Below are 21984 nucleotides of genomic sequence, written 5' to 3' on the forward strand. Positions count from 1 at the left end.
TCGTCAGCTAATTCGTCAGCAGTTTAGTGCGACCCATACCGGGCCGAGTTGACTCTTTTCCATGAATAATGACGTCATTTCAAGATGGACGCAGAAAGTTTTTCGCTCGTTATTAAAAAAAAAAATAATTCAAAATTAACACTATGTTTACCATTCTACTATGTATCTGCCTTGTAACAGCTAGTGCTGGAACAAAATCTAGAGTGTATGATTTAAAAGAAGATGTCAGCGGCTCATGGTCTTTGTCTCATTTTGCGGAAATGGTTCGAGGGGCGATACAGGTGCCCTTCCCATGGGGTAAAAGTGTACATGTTATCAATTAATTTATGCATATGGTGATTCCCCTCTGTATGTGTGTGTGCATCGGTTATATCAGGTACGTATGTTAATATACGTACCTGGTTATATAGATTATTTATTTAACTTAAAAATCTTGTCAAAAACCACATCAGTTCGATTTTAACCAAGGCTTCCAGGGTTTTTGAACATGAGTGAAAGGCTTCCAAAGACAAAGTTGTGCAAAGAATTTGATTCCAGGCAGAAATTTGGTTGCCATGGCAACCAAAAGGAATGATAGGAAGAAACTTAATTTTTTTCTAGAACAACAAATCCTAGACCATAGATATTTTGCACAAGCCATTAATATCTAGTGAACCTCTAGGCTCTTTAAAGTTTTTTAAAATTATAGCCCAGAGACTTGTATGGCTACTCATACTGGTGCCCCATATTTCCGTGATACCCATGATTCCAAGGTATTAGGCATAAACAGTCTCAAGTGCGTCCTAGACCTCATGCACCTGTCAGAGTAGTGAAATGTTACATATTTGACTGAGAAAACTTATTATTTCATTCAATTTCTTTCCTATGATAAGTTCTTGTTTTACTTAATCTGAGAATTTTTCAGAGCAATTTAAATTTTCTCTTTCTTTTTAATACAGAAACAGTTGAATCAACCCTTGATAAAGACACTCAAGTTGATATTAGCCATCTGGCTGAGGAGGTATTTAAAACAAAACTTCTTTAATTGTTTGAAACAGATAAAAATTGACAAAACTTAAGTGATTTATAATGAAATGTGTATTACAGGCTGCAGTATAATGAGAAAAATTATTCCTCTGAAAACTGGAGTCTTAAGCTTTGATAAAAGATTAGCTTGTTGATCAAATTCAAATCAATGTTTACCTGTTAGATTGATTTCAACAAAAATACTTATATAGATTATCTCTCATAATAATGTTTGTCAATGTTTCTGTGACAAAACAAGTTAATTGTACTATTTTCAGATGATAACACATGAGTTACCATTACTTATACCTGCATGTATTGGGCTTGTATTAGCTGTACTGGTTCCTATCTTCACATTGTTGTTTTGTTGTTGCCACTGCTGCTTCGGTTGCTGTGGAGGCAAGCTGACTGTACAGAATGTCGGGAAACATAAGTGGAACTTCATGTTCATCAACTCTTGCGTGATTGTCATCTTAGTAGGATTTCTCAGGTAAAGCAGTATAGGTCTGACTGGTCTTGATATTGAATACAAATTGAAAATATACCAGACCCAAAGTAAATGTGTTAATAATTAAAATTGATAATATATCACATTACATTAGATGAGGCTTTTATATTTGCTCTGTAAATAACAAAGGCCATAATAATAAATTATATGTATTTCTAAGGATTGGACACATTTCTAAGTACTTCCTAGTTCTTACTCCTAGTTCTACATTTGATTGATTTAAAGGGATTCCACTGAGTTTTTTTAAAATGATAGGACTAGAAATTTTTTTTTTGAGATTTACAAGTATGTATCATTTGACGAAGGGATTAACCAATAACATGTAAAAATTTCAGATAATTCGCTTAGTCTCACTATCATTTTAATTGTGAAAAATGACCAAAAAACGTTTCAATGCGCTTTAGCCCAAATCTTGCTAAGAATTGCACAAAATTTTATTTTCAATCTAATTCTGAGAATGTATTGTTATAATCTTTTGCATTATCTATCCCTTTTAAATGCCTCAGTTGATCTATATAAAAAATTCATGGTGTTTTTTTTAAAGGTATAAAGCTTAGATGATATCTAGTGTGAAATATTTTTTTAAAATATAAAAAGGGTAATAAAGGTTGTTTTTCATAATTTTATGGTTGATTCTCAAAAGAGTTGTAACATTTAGATATACTGGTATTCTAAACATGAAAATTGCGTGTAATTTGAGTATAAAATGATTCATAACAAAATATCATGCTGCTATTTTAAGTAGGTTTTCAACCACTTAGTGATGATTTCATGAATACGCCATCCGCTCATGCAAAAGGAAATAATAAAATTATTATACCAATACTTCTTTCATACAGCTTCTTTGGAAATATCCTGTTTCAAAATTCAAACAAAAATTTGGTAAACTAGCACAGATGTACCATTATACACTGTAAGGCTTTTTAACATGAAACAAGTAGTCTTAAAAGAACTTTTAAACAAGACTTAATTCTTATTAGCTTGACTATTCGCAGAATAATCAAGCTAATGCAGTCTGACCCATTTGTCGGCGTCCCTGTGGTTAAGTTTTTGTGTGTAAGCTAGTGTCTCCATAACTACTGAAGGGAATGGATTGAAACTTCACACACTTGTTCTCTGTGATTATCTTAGATGATTGGCACAAGTCCCATAACTCTGATTTGCTTTTTTACATAATTAAAGGGAATGGATTGTAACTTCACACACTTGTTCTCCGTGATTACCTAAGATGATTGGCACAAGTCCTGACTCCCATGACTCTAATTGCTTTTTTGCATAATTATTCCCCTTTTTCGACTTAGAAATTCTAGGTAAATTTTTGCTTGTAAGCTGGTATCTCCATAACTACTGAAGGGTTTGTACCTTTTCGGACAATTTTATGTATTCATATAGGTAAGCATGATTATTATAACTCAATGAAACACTCTTGTGACAACTTTTTGAATAGTCGAGCATTACTGTCCTTGGACAGTTCTTGTTTTTTTAAATTCTCACACTTATTATACACTTTGATTTATGAATATTTATGTACACATGTATACAAATATATTTTACATCAGTCAGTATTTGACAAAGGTACCTAATATAAGATGATTTACAGAGTAAAATAAACTTGATTGGTAGCAATTTAGATCTTTAAGCATGTAAAGTAATTTAAGGGTGACTGGCATGATGTTTCAAAGATCAAAGTTGAGTAAGGACTTTTTTGATATATCAAAATCAATCAGATGAATCTTTTATGATGATTTATCCAAACACAAATATCATGTTTGCCTTACAAAATGGCAGACATGTTTTTTGTTTACAGAAGTGTTTGTAAAGCCTATTCAATGTAATATATTTTGTCTAATTATAAATAAATAGATAAATACAGTACCTAAGGACACTTTATTTTTGTTTATTTCCTTCAAAGAACTCCGCCCGTGACCTTTGTGAGAAACACACAACTTCAGCCTTTTCAGCCACATTGGAAATGCATTTTCAAAGTCCTTTTTGTGTCGCCTTGAAAAGGTGACATATAGGGATTACTTTTGTCGGCGGCGTCTGTGTCGTCGTTGTCGTTGTCGGCGTCGGCGTCCCCTAAAACTTGTCCGGAGCATAACTCAGTCACTATAAGTCCGATTGACTTCAAACTCGGTATGCATGCTTCTTTCAATAACCCGAAGTGCAGTGCACAAGGACCGGTACTCTGCAGTTCTTATTTTTTGAGTTATTGCCCTTTGTTAATTTTCATACTTTAATTTTGTCCGGGCCATTTCTCTTCAACTAAAAAAGCTATGGACTTGAAACTTCATAGGATGATAGATCTTATTAAGAAGAAGTGCAGTGCACAAGAACCGGTACTCTGCACTTCTTATTTTTTGAGTTATTGCCATTTCTCCTAATGTATAAAAGCCATGGACTTGAAACTTCATAGGATGATAGGTCTCATTAAGAAGAAGTGCAGTGCACAAGAACAGGTACTATGCATTTCTTATTTTTTGAGTTATTGCCCTTTGTTTATTTTCATACTTTAATTTTGTCTGGGCCATTTCTCCTTAAGTATAAAAGCTATGGACTTGAAACTTCATAGGATGATAGATCTCATTAAGAAGAAGTGCAGTGCACAAGAATCAGTACTCTGCATTTCTTAATTTTTGAGTTATGGCCCTTTGTTAATTTTCATACTTAATTTTTGTCCAAGCCATTTCTCCGAAAGTATAAAAGTTATGGACTTGAAACTTCATAGGATGATAGATCTCATTAAGAAAAAGTGCAGTGCATAAGAACTGATACTCTGCATTTCTTATTTTTTGAGTTATTGCCCTTTGTTGATTTTCTCACTTTATTTTTGTCCTGGTCATTTCTCCTCAAGTATGAAAGCTATGGACTTCATAGGATGATAGATCTCATTAAGAAAAAGTGCAGTGCATAAGAACTGATACTCTGCATTTCTTATTTTTTGAGTTATTGCTTTTTGTTGATTTTCTTACTTTATTTTTGTCCTGGTCATTTCTCCTCAAGTATGAAAGCTATGGACTTTGAACATCATACAATGATAGATCTTATTGATAAGAAGTGCAATGCACAGAAACTGCTGCTCTGCACTTATTATTTTTTTAGTTATTGCCCTTTGTTATTTTTCCTATTTCATTTTTGTCCTGGCCATTTCTCCTAAACTACATTGTTCACAACGCGACACATCCGACTCGCGGAGTTCTAGTTAGTAAACTGTTGATAGTTGTATATTCTCATGAAAGGAACATGTTTTCAGTGCCATGGCATGCTAAACTGTTGATAGTTGTATAATTCTCATGAAAGGAACATGTTTTCAGTGCCATGGCATGCTAAACTGTTGATAGTTGTATATTCTCATGAAAGGAACATCTTTTCAGTGCCGTGGCATGCTAAACTGTTGATAGTTGTATAATTCTCATGAAAGGAACATGTTTTCAGTGCCGTGGCATACTAAACTGTTGACAGTTGTATATTCTCATGAAAGGAACATGTTTTCAGTGCCATGACATGCTAAACTGTTAATAGTTGTATAATTCTCATGAAAGGAACATGTTTTCAGTGCCATGGCATACTAAACTGTTGATAGTTGTATATTCTCATGAAAAAAAGTTAAGGAACATATTTTCAGTGCCATGGCATGCTAAACTGTTTATAGTTGTATAATTCTCATGAAAGGAACATGTTTTCAGTGTCATGGCATACTAAACTGTTGATAGTTGTATATTCTCATGAAAAATACTTAACGAACATGTTTTCAGTGCCATTGCATACTAAACTGTTGATAGTTGTGTTTTCTCATGAAAGGAACATGTTTTCAGTGCCATGGCATGCTAAACTGTTGATAGTTGTATAATCTCATGAAAGGAACATCTTTTCAGTGCCGTGGCATGCTTAACTGTTGATAGTTGTATAATTCTCATGAAAGGAACATGTTTTCAGTGCCATGGCATACTAAACTGTTGATAGTTGTATATTCTCATGAAAAAAAGTTAAGGAACATGTTTTCAGTGCCATGGCATGCTAAACTGTTGATAGTTGTGTTTTCTCATGAAAAGAACATGTTTTCAGTGCCATGACATGCTAATCAGTTGATAGTTTTATATTCTCATGAGAGGAACATGTTTTCAGCTAAACTGTTAATAGTTGTGTTTTCTCATGGAAGGAACATGTTTTCAGTGCCATGGCATGCTTAACTGTTGATAGTTTAAATTCTCATGAAAGGAACACGTTTTCAGTGCCATGGCATACTTAACTGTTGATAGCTGTATATTTCTCATGAAAGGAACATGTTTTCAGTTCTATGGCATGCTAAACTGTTGATAATTGTATATTCTCATGGCGGGAACATGTTTTCAGTGTCATGACATGCTAAACTGCTGATAGTTGTGTTTTCTCATGAAAGGAACATGTTTTCAGTGCTGTGGCATACTAAACTGTTGATAGTTGTATATTCTCAAGAAAGGAACATGTTTTCAGTGGTATGACATGCTAAACTGTTGATAGTTGTATAATTCTCATGAAAGGAACATGTTTTCAGTGCCATGGCATACTAAACTGTTGATAGTTGTATATTCTCATGAAAAAAAGTTAAGGAACATATTTTCAGTGCCATGGCATGCTAAACTGTTGATAGTTGTATAATTCTCATGAAAGGAACATGTTTTCAGTGCCATGGCATACTAAACTGTTGATAGTTGTATATTCTCATGAAAAAAAGTTAAGGAACATGTTTTCAGTGCCATGGCATGCTAAACTGTTGATAGTTGTATATTCTCATGAAAAAAAGTTAAGGAACATGTTTTCAGTGCCATGGCATGCTAAACTGTTGATAGTTGTGTTTTCTCATTAAAGGAACATGTTTTCAGTGCCATGGCATGCTAAACTTTTGATAGTTGTATATTTCTCATGAAAGAAACATATTTTCAGTGCCATGACATGCTAAACTGTTGATAATTGTATAATTCTCATAAAAGGAACATATTTTCAGTGCCATGACATGCTAAACTAATAATAATTGTATAATTCTCATAAAAGGAACATATTTTCAGTGCCATGGCATGCTAAACTGTTGATAAATGTATATTCTCATGAAAGGAACATGTTTTCAGTGTCATTGCATGCTTAACTGTTGATAGTTGCATATTCTCATGAAAAGAACATATTTTCAGTGCCATGGCATGCTAAGCTTTTGATTGTTGTATATTCTTATGAAAGGAACATATTTTCAGTGCCATTGCATGCTAAACTGTTGATAGTTAAATTTTCTCATGAAAGGAACATATTTTCAGTGCCATTGCATGCTGAACTGTTGAAAGTTGTATATTCTTATGAAAGGAACATATTTTCAGTGCCATTGCATGCTAAGCTGTTGATAGTTGTATATTCTCATGAAAGGAACATATTTTCAGTGCCATTGCATGCTAAACTGTTGATAATTGTATATTCTCATGAAAGAAACATATTTTCAGTGCCATTGCATGCTAAGCTGTTGATAGTTGTATATTCTCATGAAAGGAACATATTTTCAGTGCCTTGGCATACTAAGCTGCTGATAGTTGTATATTCTCATGAAAGGAACATATTTTCAGTGCCATTGCATGCTAAACTGTTGATAATTGTATATTCTCATGAAAGAAACATATTTTCAGTGCCATTGCATGCTAAGCTTTTGATTGTTGTATATTCTCATGAAAGGAACATATTTTCAGTGCCATGGCATGTTGTATGCCTTTAAGTGGAAACAGGCTGCTGACCAGTCCGAGGTTAATGTTCCGTGTAATCAGCGCCAGTCTTGATGATATTGCAGATTTCTTTGATAACTTTGTCAAAGTAAGATTTTGATGAAATTTTGGATATACAATACATTTGATTTTAAAACTAAATAAATTAACACTAAATGAGTTTCCAATATGCATTTCTTATGTAAAAATACTTAAAAGGTTTCTTATCAATAATTTACTTATAATACTTAATAGGTTTCTTATCAACAATTTTATAATAGTAATTTTGTAATAAAGTTGCATAATATATAGAGACAAGTAATTTATCATGAAGCCTAACGGCAAAATCAAAATGATTCATAAGCCATACTAACAAAAGTGTCCTAATAATTACTCAAAATCATATTTTATTTTGGGGTAGATCAGTGAGTCTTTCATTTGACAAAAGTTGGTATTTTACTCAGGGCTAGAACTATCCACCTAGCTTGAAATTATATTCATTGTCCTACAGTAGTGGAGGGCATGTGATTATAGTATTGTGTCTGTTATGTACAGTGTTAAAAACTGTTGTTTTGTTTTTTGTTGTTGTTTTTCTTTTTGTATTTATTAATGTAGATATGTATATTATGATGCATATCAATTAAATTTATGTGCTTAACCTATGTTTAAACCATGACCTATATTTATTATGTTTAAATTATTGTATAACATGTATTGAATGTGATTGTATATACACTGTAATTTTTTCTATAATGTTTAAAATCTATGAAAATGGGAAATAAAGTGTAATGAATAATGATAATGATCAAATTAACACACTTTAATGTTTACAGGATACATCAGACCTCGCTTTGGATGTCCTCGATACAACTGTAGGTGATATCAAAAAGAATCTTGATGGTAATTTATTATACTCATAAAATATTTTTAAAAAATTATTATTTATTATATACTGGGATCCTTCATATTACTGGACAAAATATGCTGTTTTTTAGCTATAACTTTTATTTAGAACTATAAAAAAGTCAGTGGAGTTTTACCCAATTGATTTTAGCATTATCTTATCAAGCCCGAAATTTTACATTTTACCATAAAAATGTGTCTAGAAGTGGGGGATTATAAGAGAAAAAAATCCTGTAGACAACTCAATTTACTGGACATTGTGTTTCACAATATTTTGAAGTCTTAAATTGAAATTAATCTTTAAATAATAAGCAAGTGAACTATAAGTTGAACACGATAATGTTTACATTAATCGGTCAAACCATTATTATATATAATGGGTTGTGCAAGTTATTCAGTTATTACTTTTTGCATTTTTGCTGCAATAAAGAAGAATTAAATTTGATATAGGCATTTAAATCCGAGTAGCGTAATGGTTAGAGAGTTGTGATTATGACATGTATGAAGAATGTAAAGAAAATGCTTTCTTTTCGAGTTCAAATCTGGAATTGTGCAATATTTTTTTTATGTCTGACTCTGTATGGTTTTTACTTTCTTTTATGAACCTGTGATTAATTTAATATTTTGTACAATTAAAGTTAAACTTATAACGATTTAGCAAAATTAAATGTATTTGATTTTTACAGTCATCAAACAGATTGAAAAATATTGTCAATTTAATTCTATTTAAAATTCTGAATTCAGTTTTCTACATTTTTTTTGACAATTTCGGCTCATTTGTATATTGATATATGTAAATTTCTTCCATTATATCACTATAATTACGACTGTGTTGCCTCTATTTTTACTTGTTAAAGCGAATGTGTGTTAAACTAAATGTTCTCAAATAGAATTGTGTGAAATAAATGCACGAGGAACTAAAATCCAGTTCTTTAAAAATATCTAAAAACAAAAAAATAAAAGAAAAGAAAAAATGCCTTTTCCAAGAATTGAACCTCGGTCTCTACACTGACGAAGCGGTTAAAAATGAGTAATTGTTTAGGTAAGTTAAAGATTAAGGCAATAATTAGTATGCTTTTATATATTAGAATTATCGACACCCCTTTTTGTCAATATTGATGTAAACAGATAATGAAAGGAATAGCGAATTCGAGCTGTACAACTGTTGAATGGCAAGGTTAAGATATTGGAAAACCCAAAGATGTCACTAGAAATATACATGGTAGCCATGCTTTTTACTAAGAGGCCTATATAAGGGGTGTAATGGAAATTCACATTATTTTATTTATTAACTCAATAATCATATTGATTCATCAAAGTCAGTAAACATTAATATCGATATAATCATTTGTAATTTTATTCTTTGTCATACACTTTCATTTTGGTCATCATAAGCCAGTAAAATCCAGACAATATATTTTAGTTACATTTCATGAAGAGTTTCATCCCTTTGTTTGAAAAATCGGGCATGACCTGATTCTCAATGTGGTTTTTACTTTGCATTTCCTTATAAAATACAACAACGAAATACTGTCTGAACTAAATTTAAATATACTTTTTATCATTAAAATATGTTATGATTGTCTGCTGAGATAATTCAGAGAAGTTAAATTAAAGTAAAACCTGTATAAAATAAGGGCCTCAACATTTGGGCATACGCAGAACACATGATTCCCCCGCATAACCTGCAAGTATGAAATAAAATAGTAAACATAAGGACAATTGTTATCTAATAAATAACTGAATCAACAATATTTGCATGAGAGTGATCTTGTTGTTATTTACTTTGAAATTGAAAGTGTGTGTGCAATTCAGATTGGATGACTTTTGAATTGAAACAAAAATAAAGCCCTTATTCAACAGGAATAGATTTTGTCCTTTAAACTGATTGTCCAGTAAAAATTGAGGATCCCAGTACCTATAAATGAAATTGAGAAATTTTGATGAAAAAAATATGTATTTTCATTTTCCGTATTTTCACTGTAAAAAAAATATTTTTCACTGCAGTGAAACATATTTTCCGTATTTTCACTGGTGTTTGCCGAACTACTTTCTGCTATAAACAGCCAATATACAAAATTTGGGGAAAGTCATTCCAATTCTGATGTCAAATAATAGAAAATGTATATATTAAACAGAAAATTCAAGATTTCCTACAAATACAGGATTAATTTTCATCTTGTGGTATGAAAATTATCATATTTTACTTGTGGCTACCGCCACTCATGAAATACTAAATATTTTCATACAACTCAATGAAAATAAATCCTGTTTTTGTAGAAAAAGTGAATATCACCTATCTACAATATATTAAGAAAGTTTGGTTGAAAAATATTTTTACAACATACATCTGTATAATGAAGGAAAGAAGAGTCACTAGAATATCAGTTAAACTTTTTAGCAGCAGTTTTAAGAACTGACATAATTAACCTGAGAAATTTCTAAGGAATACCATTGTTTAATTAAGATATTATAATTATATGTATGTCAAAGGTTGAGAAAAATGTGCCCCTTTCGTAATAATGTACTGCGGCTCTACCAACTGAGCTATCTGGCCGCTTACACATTCTCACCCTGCACATTTTTCAAAATTAATTATTAATTACAGCTTTGTACTCATCCATTAACTGTGACCAATTTACATGATTTATGTCACAGGGTGAGAAAATGTGCAGCCTGACCAGGACTCGAACCCGGGACCCTTGGACTACTGTACCGCCACTCTACAGACTGTCTATCAGGCCGCTTACACATCTCCCCTAAATAGTGAACAGTTCTGAACCATGTACAAATATTATGGAAGAATGGTAACATCTGAAGAATGACCTTTAATATCTACTGCAAATTCACTTATATTCTTGGGCATGAAATTTCGTGGTTTTATCAAAACGGGCATTTTCGTGGGTGTTAAATTCGTGAATTTTCAATTTCTTGTAAAATAATAATATAAATAACGTAATGCTATATTAGTATTCTTACACTTAATCGCCGCACATTTTACTTACGCATGTACATATCTTTTTAATCCTTGCCTCTGGGCATTTTTTACACAAAATCGGTGGAAAAGCGCCGATGCATGTTTGTAATATATAGAATAGAGACATGGCAAGAACTATTTTTTGGGATAAAATTTTGTCGGATCTTAAATTCGTGGATTGACCTACCCACGAAAACCACGAAAATTTGTGCCCCACGAATAATAATGATTTTACAGTATATTATAAGATGAGGTACGTCAATGCTTAAGTTAGTTTTGCTTGAAAATAATATTGACAATGGTAAATAAAATATTTATATATAACAGTATATATATTCATGATATTACTAATGTTTAATTAAGTACTTCTGTTTTCCTTTGTAGATTTGCCTGACACATTGTCAGACCCTGTCACTGATGGAGCAAGGCCAATAGTAGATGAAATAGAGAGCAAGATAAATATCATTTCAAGTGGTGAGAATATTTCTAGCTTTTGAAATCTTTGATATATGGAGATTTTCCTTTAAAATCAAAAAAATAATTTGAAATTATTTCTATTTTGTACTCTGGGATGTTGGTTCCATGATCTTTTGGGTTAATATTTTGCCTTCAGGTAGAAAAGTTTCTACTCTTGCTAGCACCTCGTCCAATATGGTTTTAACTGCTGTGTTATTATCCAATCAAATTCAATATTGTACTCTACAATGTAAAATAACATTGTAATATTATATACTTATAAATGTTTTCCTTAAATACACACAAATAATGAAGCGCTTATACAATTCAATGGATAGAAAAATTTGTACTAAAATTGTTAGTGAAAAAAAAATAAAATATATATATATACATGTATATATATATATTTAGTAGTACTAATATTCCTGGTAAGAATTAAATTGTTAATTATAATACTGATTGTTCTATGAAAAATGTTATATATCTTGTCACTTGTGATAAATGTAAAGAGCAATATGTTGGTCAAACGAAGCAACAAGTGTCTAAACGTATGAATAGCCATAGGTTTGATATCAACAATTTTTCAAATCCGTTATTTTCGAGCAATGTCGCTACACACTTTAATAAAACCAGTCATATTGTATTAAGGATTTTAAATTTATGCCTATTGAGATTGTCTCCATTGATATGGAACGCTTATTAGTATTACAAGAATCATACTGGATTCATAAGCTTAACACATTATCTCCTAATGGTATAAATGCAAAAGTTTTGTACAATATGTAACTTTGTCATTATTGAGCAGGTATACATATACATGTAGTATGTTTTTTCTCACATCAAGGTTTTTTTATTATTATTAATTATGAGAATTTTTGTATCAGTCATGTGCAGATCCATATTATATGTGTAATTTATTATATATTGCTGTATTTATATTCATGACAGATTCTAAATTTATTTGACAAAGTTTTTTATTCCCGCGTTAACGTCATGTTCTGTTTAGCGTATAGTTAAAGGGACGTTGCGTCATTTGTAATTTTAAAAACGTCAATTTTTTCTGAAGAAGACTAAACGTCGAACTTACCTTAAGAAAAACGTTTGTTTTTATTGAAATGATTATATATTATGTTAGTGACAAATATGTTATCATATATAGAAGTGCCAGACTATTTTTCCCCGTTGGTTCCCATCTTGACTGTGCATTTAAATGTAGTACTGGTGCTACTGAGGGTATGACCTCTTTTGCAAAATGATGTAATTATCCGACAATTATATCTTGACAGCTATATTATTTTCGTGAAATAGATAATAGAATTTCAATAAATTGAATCTCTTTTTGTCTTAGAATTTATAGGTATATATTATTAATAATAGAAAATTATGTTGTAGTAGCTTTCTGGAGCAATCCATTTTGCTATTTAATTGATATTCGCACGCTGCAAGTAGCAAAATAAAAAGCCTTGGAACACAATATGTTATATTTAAAAAACCTATCCTTTATTTGTAGAAAAGCATGTGTTTATCTGTGATAATTTTCAGAGATAGATGCCCTTCGTGTAGCTGAGGCAGAGATTAAAACAACAGTAAATGCAATGATTAAGTACAGTAATGACTTACAGTCTGGAATAACTAACATCAATGGTCTGTATGCAACAATAAAGACAGAGTGTAAAGATGATGGTAAAACATTCTGTGACTCCCTGCCTGATAGTGCAGGACCTGATGCTCTTGATATTAGTATAGATAACAGTAAGGTATGAGCTTTTTTATTGTGCTTTTTCACTGTCAATTACAGTTATGTTTTTACTTACATGTAGCTAAATAATATTATGTGCTATTATCCTACTTTGAATTTGTATTTACAAACCATTGTTGATTAACATTGAACCTGTTAGTGACAAGTGCAGACCAAGATTTGTGCCATCTGATCATGGGCTGCACCATAAACTATTCTAGTATCTTAAAAAAAGTCCTGAAAAGTTATAAAGTTTTGCTCAGATTTAAAGATGGGCAAGGCCATGCAAGATATTTAGTATTGTAAGGAACAGAACAGAACAGAACAGAAACTTTATTTTCTAGACTTATACAAAGTACATCGTCTTGTTAACATGAATTCAATAATATATACAACATAATCACATAAATATATGTATGGCGAGTCATTATAATAAATATAAACATAACAATTACAAGCACCAAATTCATGAGAGGATAAACTACAACCTTGAGAGTTTCAAAATTGTATTTCTTAGCTTTAAAGGCTTCTTTGATATATTTGCAAAACATTTATTAATATTTTTTTATTTTTTAATACACAATAATTCAGTAAATTTAAACATAGATGGTCTGTTATAATAGTAACTTTTTATATATTTTTTACGTAAATCTACAAAACTTGAACACACACATATGAAATGATACTCATCCTCTATATCCAAAACATTACAGCACTGACAGTATCTTTGTTCACGAGGAATGTTATTAGTGGCATACCTTCCTGTTTGTATTTTGAGAGGATGAACAGATAGTCTTAATCGACAAAAATACATTCTAAATTTACGTGGTAAAATGTCAAAGATAATTTTCGTAACTAAGACACAATTTAAAATGTTTGTAATTACAATAAAACAGAACTTCGATCTAGGATACTGGGCCCATTCTTGTTTATACGTATCAATAACTCTACTTTTAAATTTTTGAAGAAACAATTTAGGATCTATATAATTATTCACTATCAAAAATATCAGCAAAACCATAATCACATAACAACTTCTTCACATTTGAGACCCAATTTTTACACCCTCTTTTTACAATCAATTACACCTTCTCTATACATTGTATTTAAATGATATTATCCGAGTTTTTTCAACTTGCACCAAAATTTAATTATTTCTAACATAACGGGACACATATAATGGATATCTTCCTCAATTCACCATAAACAGCAGCAGAACAGGTATTAGGTCTTACATTTAATAATCGTTTGCAAAATTTTAAATGAATTCTTTCTATTTCTTTAGATTTTGTGTACCCCCATATTTCAGATCAATATCCTAAGATTGAGCCTACAAATGCATCAAATAACTGGCATAATGTTTTTGGTTTTAAATCAAATTTCTTACAGTTATAAAATAAAACATTTAGAGCCTTTAATGCTTTCCCTATTAAATGTTCCTGATTAAGTGTGAAATTACCAGTATAGTTTAAAACAGCTACCAAGGTAGTTAAAAATCATTTACAATATCTAGGATTTGGCCGTTCGTAGGTCCAGTGTTCTGTGGGTAGAAGTCCTCCACGCTTTCTAAAAACCATTACTTTAGTTTTAGTAGTATTTACCTTTGAGACCCCAAGTATTACAATATGAATATAAAAGATCTAAATTATTTTTGAAGTTCTATTGGTGACTTGCCCCACGATGGCCATATCATCAGCAAATAATAATAAAATCAATATAACATCATCAAATGTCAAACCAGTTTCAATGTTGTCTTGCAAATAAAGTTCCAAATCCTCAACAAAGAGAGAAAATAAAATTGGAGAAATTACCTCCCCTTGACGTAGGCCAATGGCATAATTGAAATAATCAGAATAACTAGAACATGACTTAACACATAATTTTACATTTTGGTACATATCTCTAATTATTCTTAAACATTTTACCTTGGATACCTATTTTATACATTTTTGAGCCATAATGCGTTTCTGTAAATACTATCAAAACATTTCATCAAATCAACAAAAACTACATATAAACGTTTATTTTGATTTAAATTATTTTTTGGATTAAAGACAAAAGAATAAATATAGCATCCATTTGTAGAACGCCCTTTTCGAAAACCGAATTGAGCATCAGATATATATTATTACTTTCACAAAAAGTTTCAATTCTATTATTAAGCACAGTGGTAAATAATTTTGAAGACAGCTAACTAATGTTATGGCCTCTATAATTGTTAACATCATCAGTTACTACCCTTCTTATGTAAAGGTATTATAATTCCCTCAGTCCATTTCTTCTGGATAAAAAACCCCGAATTTAAAATAGCATTAAATATATCACACAAATGCGCAACCTATTATTATTTAAAAAAACCTTTCTATGAAATATTCATTCAATTAAATAATCACTACCTAAAGATTTACCCCTTTTCAATAAATTTAACAGCTTTTGAAAATTTCCTCTAAAGTATTGGCCCTTATCTAATTCTTCCCAAATGGAGTATTCAAGTCATTAAAAAGGGAATGGCTTTCACCAAAAATTTTCCGCATCAATATTTGTACAGTTAAAAATAAATCCCACTACTTTATTAGCTCTCAAAATTATTCCTTAAATACATGACAGGATACCGTTTATGTTTTGAACTTGGATTTACTCTTAAAATATTTCCAAAATTGTTTCGGATTACTATGCTTTTAAATTTTTCTAATTCAGGAACATTTTTTTTGTAAAATGTTTTTTTCTTTCTGCGCACAATATCTTTATATTTCTTTTTTACAATTTTTACATATATTATTCTATTTGAATCATTTGAGTACATGTATTAAAAAACCCGTTTAATGCTTTTCCAAGTATGTATTTCTTGGCATTAATGCATTCTCTGTCAAAAACCATTTCAGAGTTATTCTATATAATCTGATTTATCATTAAAAATGGAAAACATGTTTGTTTAAATTTACAACATTTTCCAAATAAAGGGTCCGCTACGCTCCGAATTAACAGAAGTGAAGTCATTTAATACACTATTTATAGAGTCTCTGTTTGAAAAAAAATTAATATCATCAATAATAGTATTTTAGCTCAGGTAATTTAGCTATCAGACCGCTTCGCAAAAATTATTGGTGTGTGATATACTATCCCATTTTAAAATAATCCTCTGAAAAACTATCAGGGTTTATTTACATTATTATTTACAAAATAAAGAAAAACGCAAAGGCGCATGGTCACTCCATTCATTAATAGAATCTATAGTAAAATTGTCCACCAATGAAAAGTTACGTTCATTTTGGTCAGCAAATAATCAATAACCGATGCGCCCTTAGGAAAACATAGGTGTATTTACAAGTGTCGCCTAATCTACCGTTAAGAATATCGTAAAACATGAAGATTTACAAAGATCAAGAAGTTTAAACACCGTGACTGTTATTTACATTATCAATTGAGGCCCATAATAGGTTCATATCAGGTGTATAGTCAACATCATCTGTGATTATGAATTTAAAAAATCATTAACAATTTAAAAATCATTCTTTTTACCAACCCTACTGTTTAAAATTCTCCAGTGACAAATACATCACCTTTTTGTTTCATATAAAATATATCATTTTCTAAAAGATTCAAATAAGTCAGTATTAATAACGTTATATGCAGGAGAGTTTTCAACCCATATATAAGCACCACAAATATAAATATCATTTTGAGTCTTAAAAAAATTATGATCAAGTTTAAGCCATATTATAGTATCGTAATGATTTTTTACTATTTCAATGCCGTTTTTTAAACTATCTCTATAATATAAAGCTATACCACCACTAGATCGTTTGGCATTACGGTGTTTAAATTTTCTATAAAAATTATGTACAATATAATCATTTATTTCAATGTTACTGGTAGAACATGCCCAAGTTTCATATAAAAAACAAACATCACTATTGGAAATAATATTTACAAAAGCATCATTGTCTTTTTTGTCAGCAGATAGTCCATTTACATTCCAAGAAAGAATGTTAAGTTTACCCTCCGCGCAATCCTATTCTCTGACGGCCTTGCCATTCACATACAACGTATCATTGTAAGGATTGTATAAGTTTTAAGGTCAAGGTGTTAAAACAGCCCGCTGGGTAGAGTCTGGTCAGACTTCACAGCTAGTAGCCTGAGCTTGAACCTTAAACTCTGTACTGGTAGCAAAGTTCCGTCATATTACAGAAAGGGGTAAAGAAATATGGCTTCAGAATACTTAAATTATAACTCTCTGATAATGAACAAACTGATGCCAATACCCAAACATTTTTATGATCAGATGCCATGGACAGTGATATAACTTTAAAATGATATTTCTATGTTTATTTAGTTGACAGTGATAGTGAATGAGGTCTCAGCAGTTATAACAGAAGCAAATAAAGTGAATTTAACTGAATACAGCACTCTGGTAAGTGAAATTTGTTCAGTGCTTTATTTTATTTCATCAAATTGATTTTCTGATATGTGTTTGTATCTTCTAAGTTCTTCCGGTTGGGGAAAAAAAACAATTTCCCTGGGCTCCCGGATCCAAACTTTTCAGATTTCACATTTATTGTTATTATAAATTGGGTTTTATATTGAAAATATTTCTGCCCCCTTTTGATTTCTGAAATACTTTACATTTATAAAAAATGAATGATGTTAATTCATAGTTATTAGGTGTGCAGGCATCAAAAAATATTTCTAGAGTCACTCATCCAGCAGGACGAGAAGCTTCTAAATCCTGAATGCACAGACAACATTTTTCCTCTCGTCCTGCATCAAGTTCTCTTAAATTCTATTCATAATTATGAGCGGACAAGTGGTTCAATTTTGGGGTTTTGTTCCCCGGGGACTTTTTATTTTGGGGAGTTTAAAATTTTTGCTTGTTTTAAAAAATTTTTTTGAGGTTTTAGTTGATTTCCCTTGGGTTTTTTGTTTCAGGGGGGATACAACATTTTAAAAAGGTACCCAAAGGGCTATAAAAAATGCCCGTCAGATGCTGGGAGATAGTATGACAGTTATCACATTATCTTTGTATATCTATTAAGGTCCTTTTTTTTCTCAGAAACTATGAAAGCTCAGCGATTTTTTTTGGCATATTTTATAGCAGATATTCGGTCATATTCCCAATTGAAAATACAGTTAAACTTTGTGCTCGAACTCGGATCTTTGAATACCTCCCTTTGCTCAAATTTATCGCCCAGTCCCGGCAATGTCTTGAAAGTAAGTTTCCCAAAAAGTATCACTTTAAACTTGGAATATCATTTTAAACTTAGAGTACTTGTTCACTTTCAAATTTGAAATGCATTTGTAGCAGGAGATAATCCTGAAAACCTTTTTTGCTTAATTATTTCCCTTGTTCAACTTATAATACTTGCCTTTTTCTCAAAAACTGTTGAAAGTATTCACGCCAAACTATTGTTGACTATCAAGGGCAAGTAAGTCTGATCAGCATGTTTTCAGAGTTATGCCCCCTCTGTGTTACTTTTATTTTACCATTCAGCACTGATAAAAATGGAGCACACTGTCCACAGACAGATCTTGTTCATATTTTTGCACAGTCAAATGCCATAGTATAAGGCAAGAATAGGTTTTATCTATAGAATTATTTGTATATGTAACAATATAATTTATAACTTTTAATTATGCCCAGACTATTTAAGGGGAGTAGGTATATATATTTGCCCATTTCCATTTGTCACACTGTCATACTGTCCATTTGTTACAAGACTGTTTACTAAACTATGAATACATTTCTGGTTTTCATATCTTTAGTTATATACCTGTGTAAATTGAGATATTAATCATGTACTTTCAGTGGTTAAAGCAACACTAGATACTGTACATGATGATATGAAACCAGAGATAGACACTGCTCTTAACTCTGCAAAGTTTGTAAGATGATTTAAAAAAAATTTGTTAGTCCCCTACCGGTTTACCGGAGGGGACTGACTTTAGGTTTACCCTCCGTCCGTCTGTCCATCCGTCTGTCTGTCCGTCCGTCAGTCCGTCCATCCACAAAACTGGATCCCGCGATAACTTGAAAAGTACTGAAAATATTTTTATGAAACTTGGTATATGGATAGATGGCAGTATGGAGATTATGCACGTCTTTTTCTTTTCTTCCTATATTGGAAATTCTGGTTGCTATGGCAACAAATAGGCTAAAAATATGGCAAATTTTACACATAAACTGGATCCAGTGATAACGCAAAAAGTACTGGAAATATTTTTATGAAACTTGACATATGGGTAGATGGCAGTCTTGGAATTATGCACGTCTTTTTCTTTTCTTCCTATGTTGAAAATTCTGGTTGCTATATGGCAACAAATAGGCTGAAAATATGGCAAATTTTACACATAAACTGGATCCAGTGGTAAAGCAAAAAGTACTGAAAATATTTTTATGAAACTTGGTATATGGATAGATGGCAGTATGGAGATTATGCACGTCTTTTTCTTTTCTTCCTATGTTGAAAATTCTGATTGCTATGGCAACACATAGACTGCAAATATGGCAAATTTTACACATAAACTGAATCCAGTGATAACTCAAAAGTACTGGAAATATTTTTATGAAACTTGACATATGGGTAGATGGCAGTCTTGAGATTATGCATGTCTTATCTGTTCTTCCTATTTTGAAAAAATATCAGTTGCCTTGGCAACAAATAGGCTTAAAACATGGCAAATATAACAATATTTGTGATTAGTCAAAAAGAGCTGAAAATTTTTATGAAATTGCATCTTTAATTCAAGAGTTATCTCCTCTTTAAGAATTTTGCTTTTAAAATGTTATATTTTGGTAACAGGGATGTTTCAAATATTAACTTTAGAGTGTCCTTCAGTCGGTCTGTCTGTCTGTTCATAAAAACTGTTTCCTGTGATCACTTTAAAAGAACTTTTCCAACAAGTTTACTTAAAATAGAGAAAAATTGAAACATAAGTGAATGGCCAATGGCCCTTCAAAATGTTGATGGGGTTCTAACCGGTAGGGGACTTATTGATTGCTTGCAATACTATGATAATTGCTTGTTTGTTTAAGAGTAAGATTCAAATATATATTTCACTGAGCAATATATTAAGTTATCTTTAGAGAAGATATAATTTTAAGTTATATAAAATGTTAAAAGTGAAAAAGAAGTCATTATATAAACAATATACCACTGAAGTGATCTTACAGTAGAATTAGCAAAAATTATAATGTACAGTCAAACCCCGTTTATTCGAAGTGCCTGGGACTGAATATTTACTTCGAATAATCGATGGTTCGAATAATCGTAATTGGAATATTGTGATAGACGAAAACTACTCCACTTTGAGCAATCATAGCAAAACTACCTTTTACAATACACTTACTTCCTGTAATCAATTGAGAAAAATAAATATTAAATAAAAGATGCGTAAAAATTATTGTATTGACTTTGAAGACATAAATACTTGCATTTTATTCTACATTATGTATCGTTTCGTTTCGCGCGAAGCCTTGATAATGGCCGTGTTGTCACTAGTACGGTATGTACAGCTAAACTCTGGTATTTTGGATTATGATAAATTAAGGCTCTCAATGTAGCGTTACAATTAATGAAAAAAATGTTTTGGATGTTTTGACAAATTTACATGTACGGTATGTATGAAAATTATATCATTAATAGTGACAAATCGGACACTGTGCATTGCTTTTCATTTTTGGTAATTAAAGTTGATTAGAGTTATTATCATGACTGTCTAAATACACGCATGACTGTTGATATTTTTCACAAGTCGACTGGTCAGCGAGTGGATCTGCGCCAATTAGTCTGGCTACGAATAATACTTAGGCTGGCTTCCAATAATAGGTGTGAAATTCTTTCATAATTGCAAAATCGGGACCGAAATTTTACTTCGAAAAATAGGAGGTATTCGGATAATGCATTTCGAATAATATGCTCGTATTTAAATTGATTTATATAGAGATAAAAACGGGACCGCCGATCTACTTCGGATAATGCCGGGTATTCGAAAGGGTTGTCGAATAACCGGGGTCGGACTGTATATACATATAATTGTTTCAGGACATGGACTTCAGTGATACATTAGATCCATTTGATGAGACCATTAGTCTGCTTGAAAGTAATACAGCTACAATGTAAGATATTTTTCCTACCACCAAGTTGTAACCAATTAGTACTTTACTCTAAATCATTATTCCAATTTTGATTCTGAAAATTTTAAAAGGTATTCTTGTATGCAGCTATATAATAAATTTAACTGAGAAGGAAACATTAATAGATAAACTCAAAACCATATTCACATAATTGATTTTTATCTTACAGCCTATGTAATTTCATTATTATAATGACACTGCTGCACTTGCAGGTGAAAAGTATGACAAAGTGTGGTTGTTCATAAACATAAAAAAAGCTGAAGTACCTTTATTATGCAAAAATAGCGTTAATGCATCTTTTTCATGCATTAACAAGATATCTTGGACAAGTGATTTATGTCACTTTAAAATAGAGTCTTTATAATAAAGGCCACAACAAAATTTGAAGAAGACCTTAGACTTCCCAATTTTAAAATTCCACCTTCACAACTGAATAAAATGCCACTTTCATAATAAAAAGAAATCTTTGATTTATGAAACAAATAATATTAAAACAAAATTTCAAAGTATAACAATTGAGCAGTTTCACCTTTAAATATTCAAAATTGT

General features: G+C 31.2%; 2 protein-coding genes across 2 annotated transcripts in view; both read left to right on the forward strand.

Annotated features, from left to right (window-relative positions):
• The first annotated feature begins 75 nt into the window (after positions 1-75).
• Positions 76-18034, forward strand: LOC132743154 (prominin-1-like). The gene is made up of 9 exons (XM_060731681.1): positions 76-297; positions 939-1000; positions 1284-1495; positions 7219-7339; positions 8064-8130; positions 11495-11584; positions 13109-13323; positions 17638-17715; positions 17960-18034. The coding sequence occupies exons 1-9, from the start codon at positions 144-146 to the stop codon at positions 18032-18034; spliced, it is 1074 nt and encodes a 357-aa protein (XP_060587664.1). The 5' UTR covers positions 76-143.
• Positions 18035-18532: 498 nt separating this feature from the next.
• Positions 18533-21984, forward strand: part of LOC132743152 (uncharacterized) — a 28023-nt gene continuing 24571 nt past the window's right edge. Inside the window, exons 1-2 of the mRNA XM_060731678.1 lie at positions 18533-19184; positions 21344-21417. Of these exons, the coding sequence (XP_060587661.1) occupies positions 19143-19184; positions 21344-21417 (116 nt within the window). The 5' untranslated portion in view covers positions 18533-19142. The remainder of the gene's footprint in view (positions 19185-21343; positions 21418-21984) is intronic.

The sequence above is a fragment of the Ruditapes philippinarum genome, unplaced genomic scaffold (genome assembly GCF_026571515.1).
Source record: "Ruditapes philippinarum isolate M1 unplaced genomic scaffold, ASM2657151v2 ctg4933_1_1_1_1, whole genome shotgun sequence".
Lineage (NCBI taxonomy): Eukaryota > Metazoa > Mollusca > Bivalvia > Venerida > Veneridae > Ruditapes > Ruditapes philippinarum.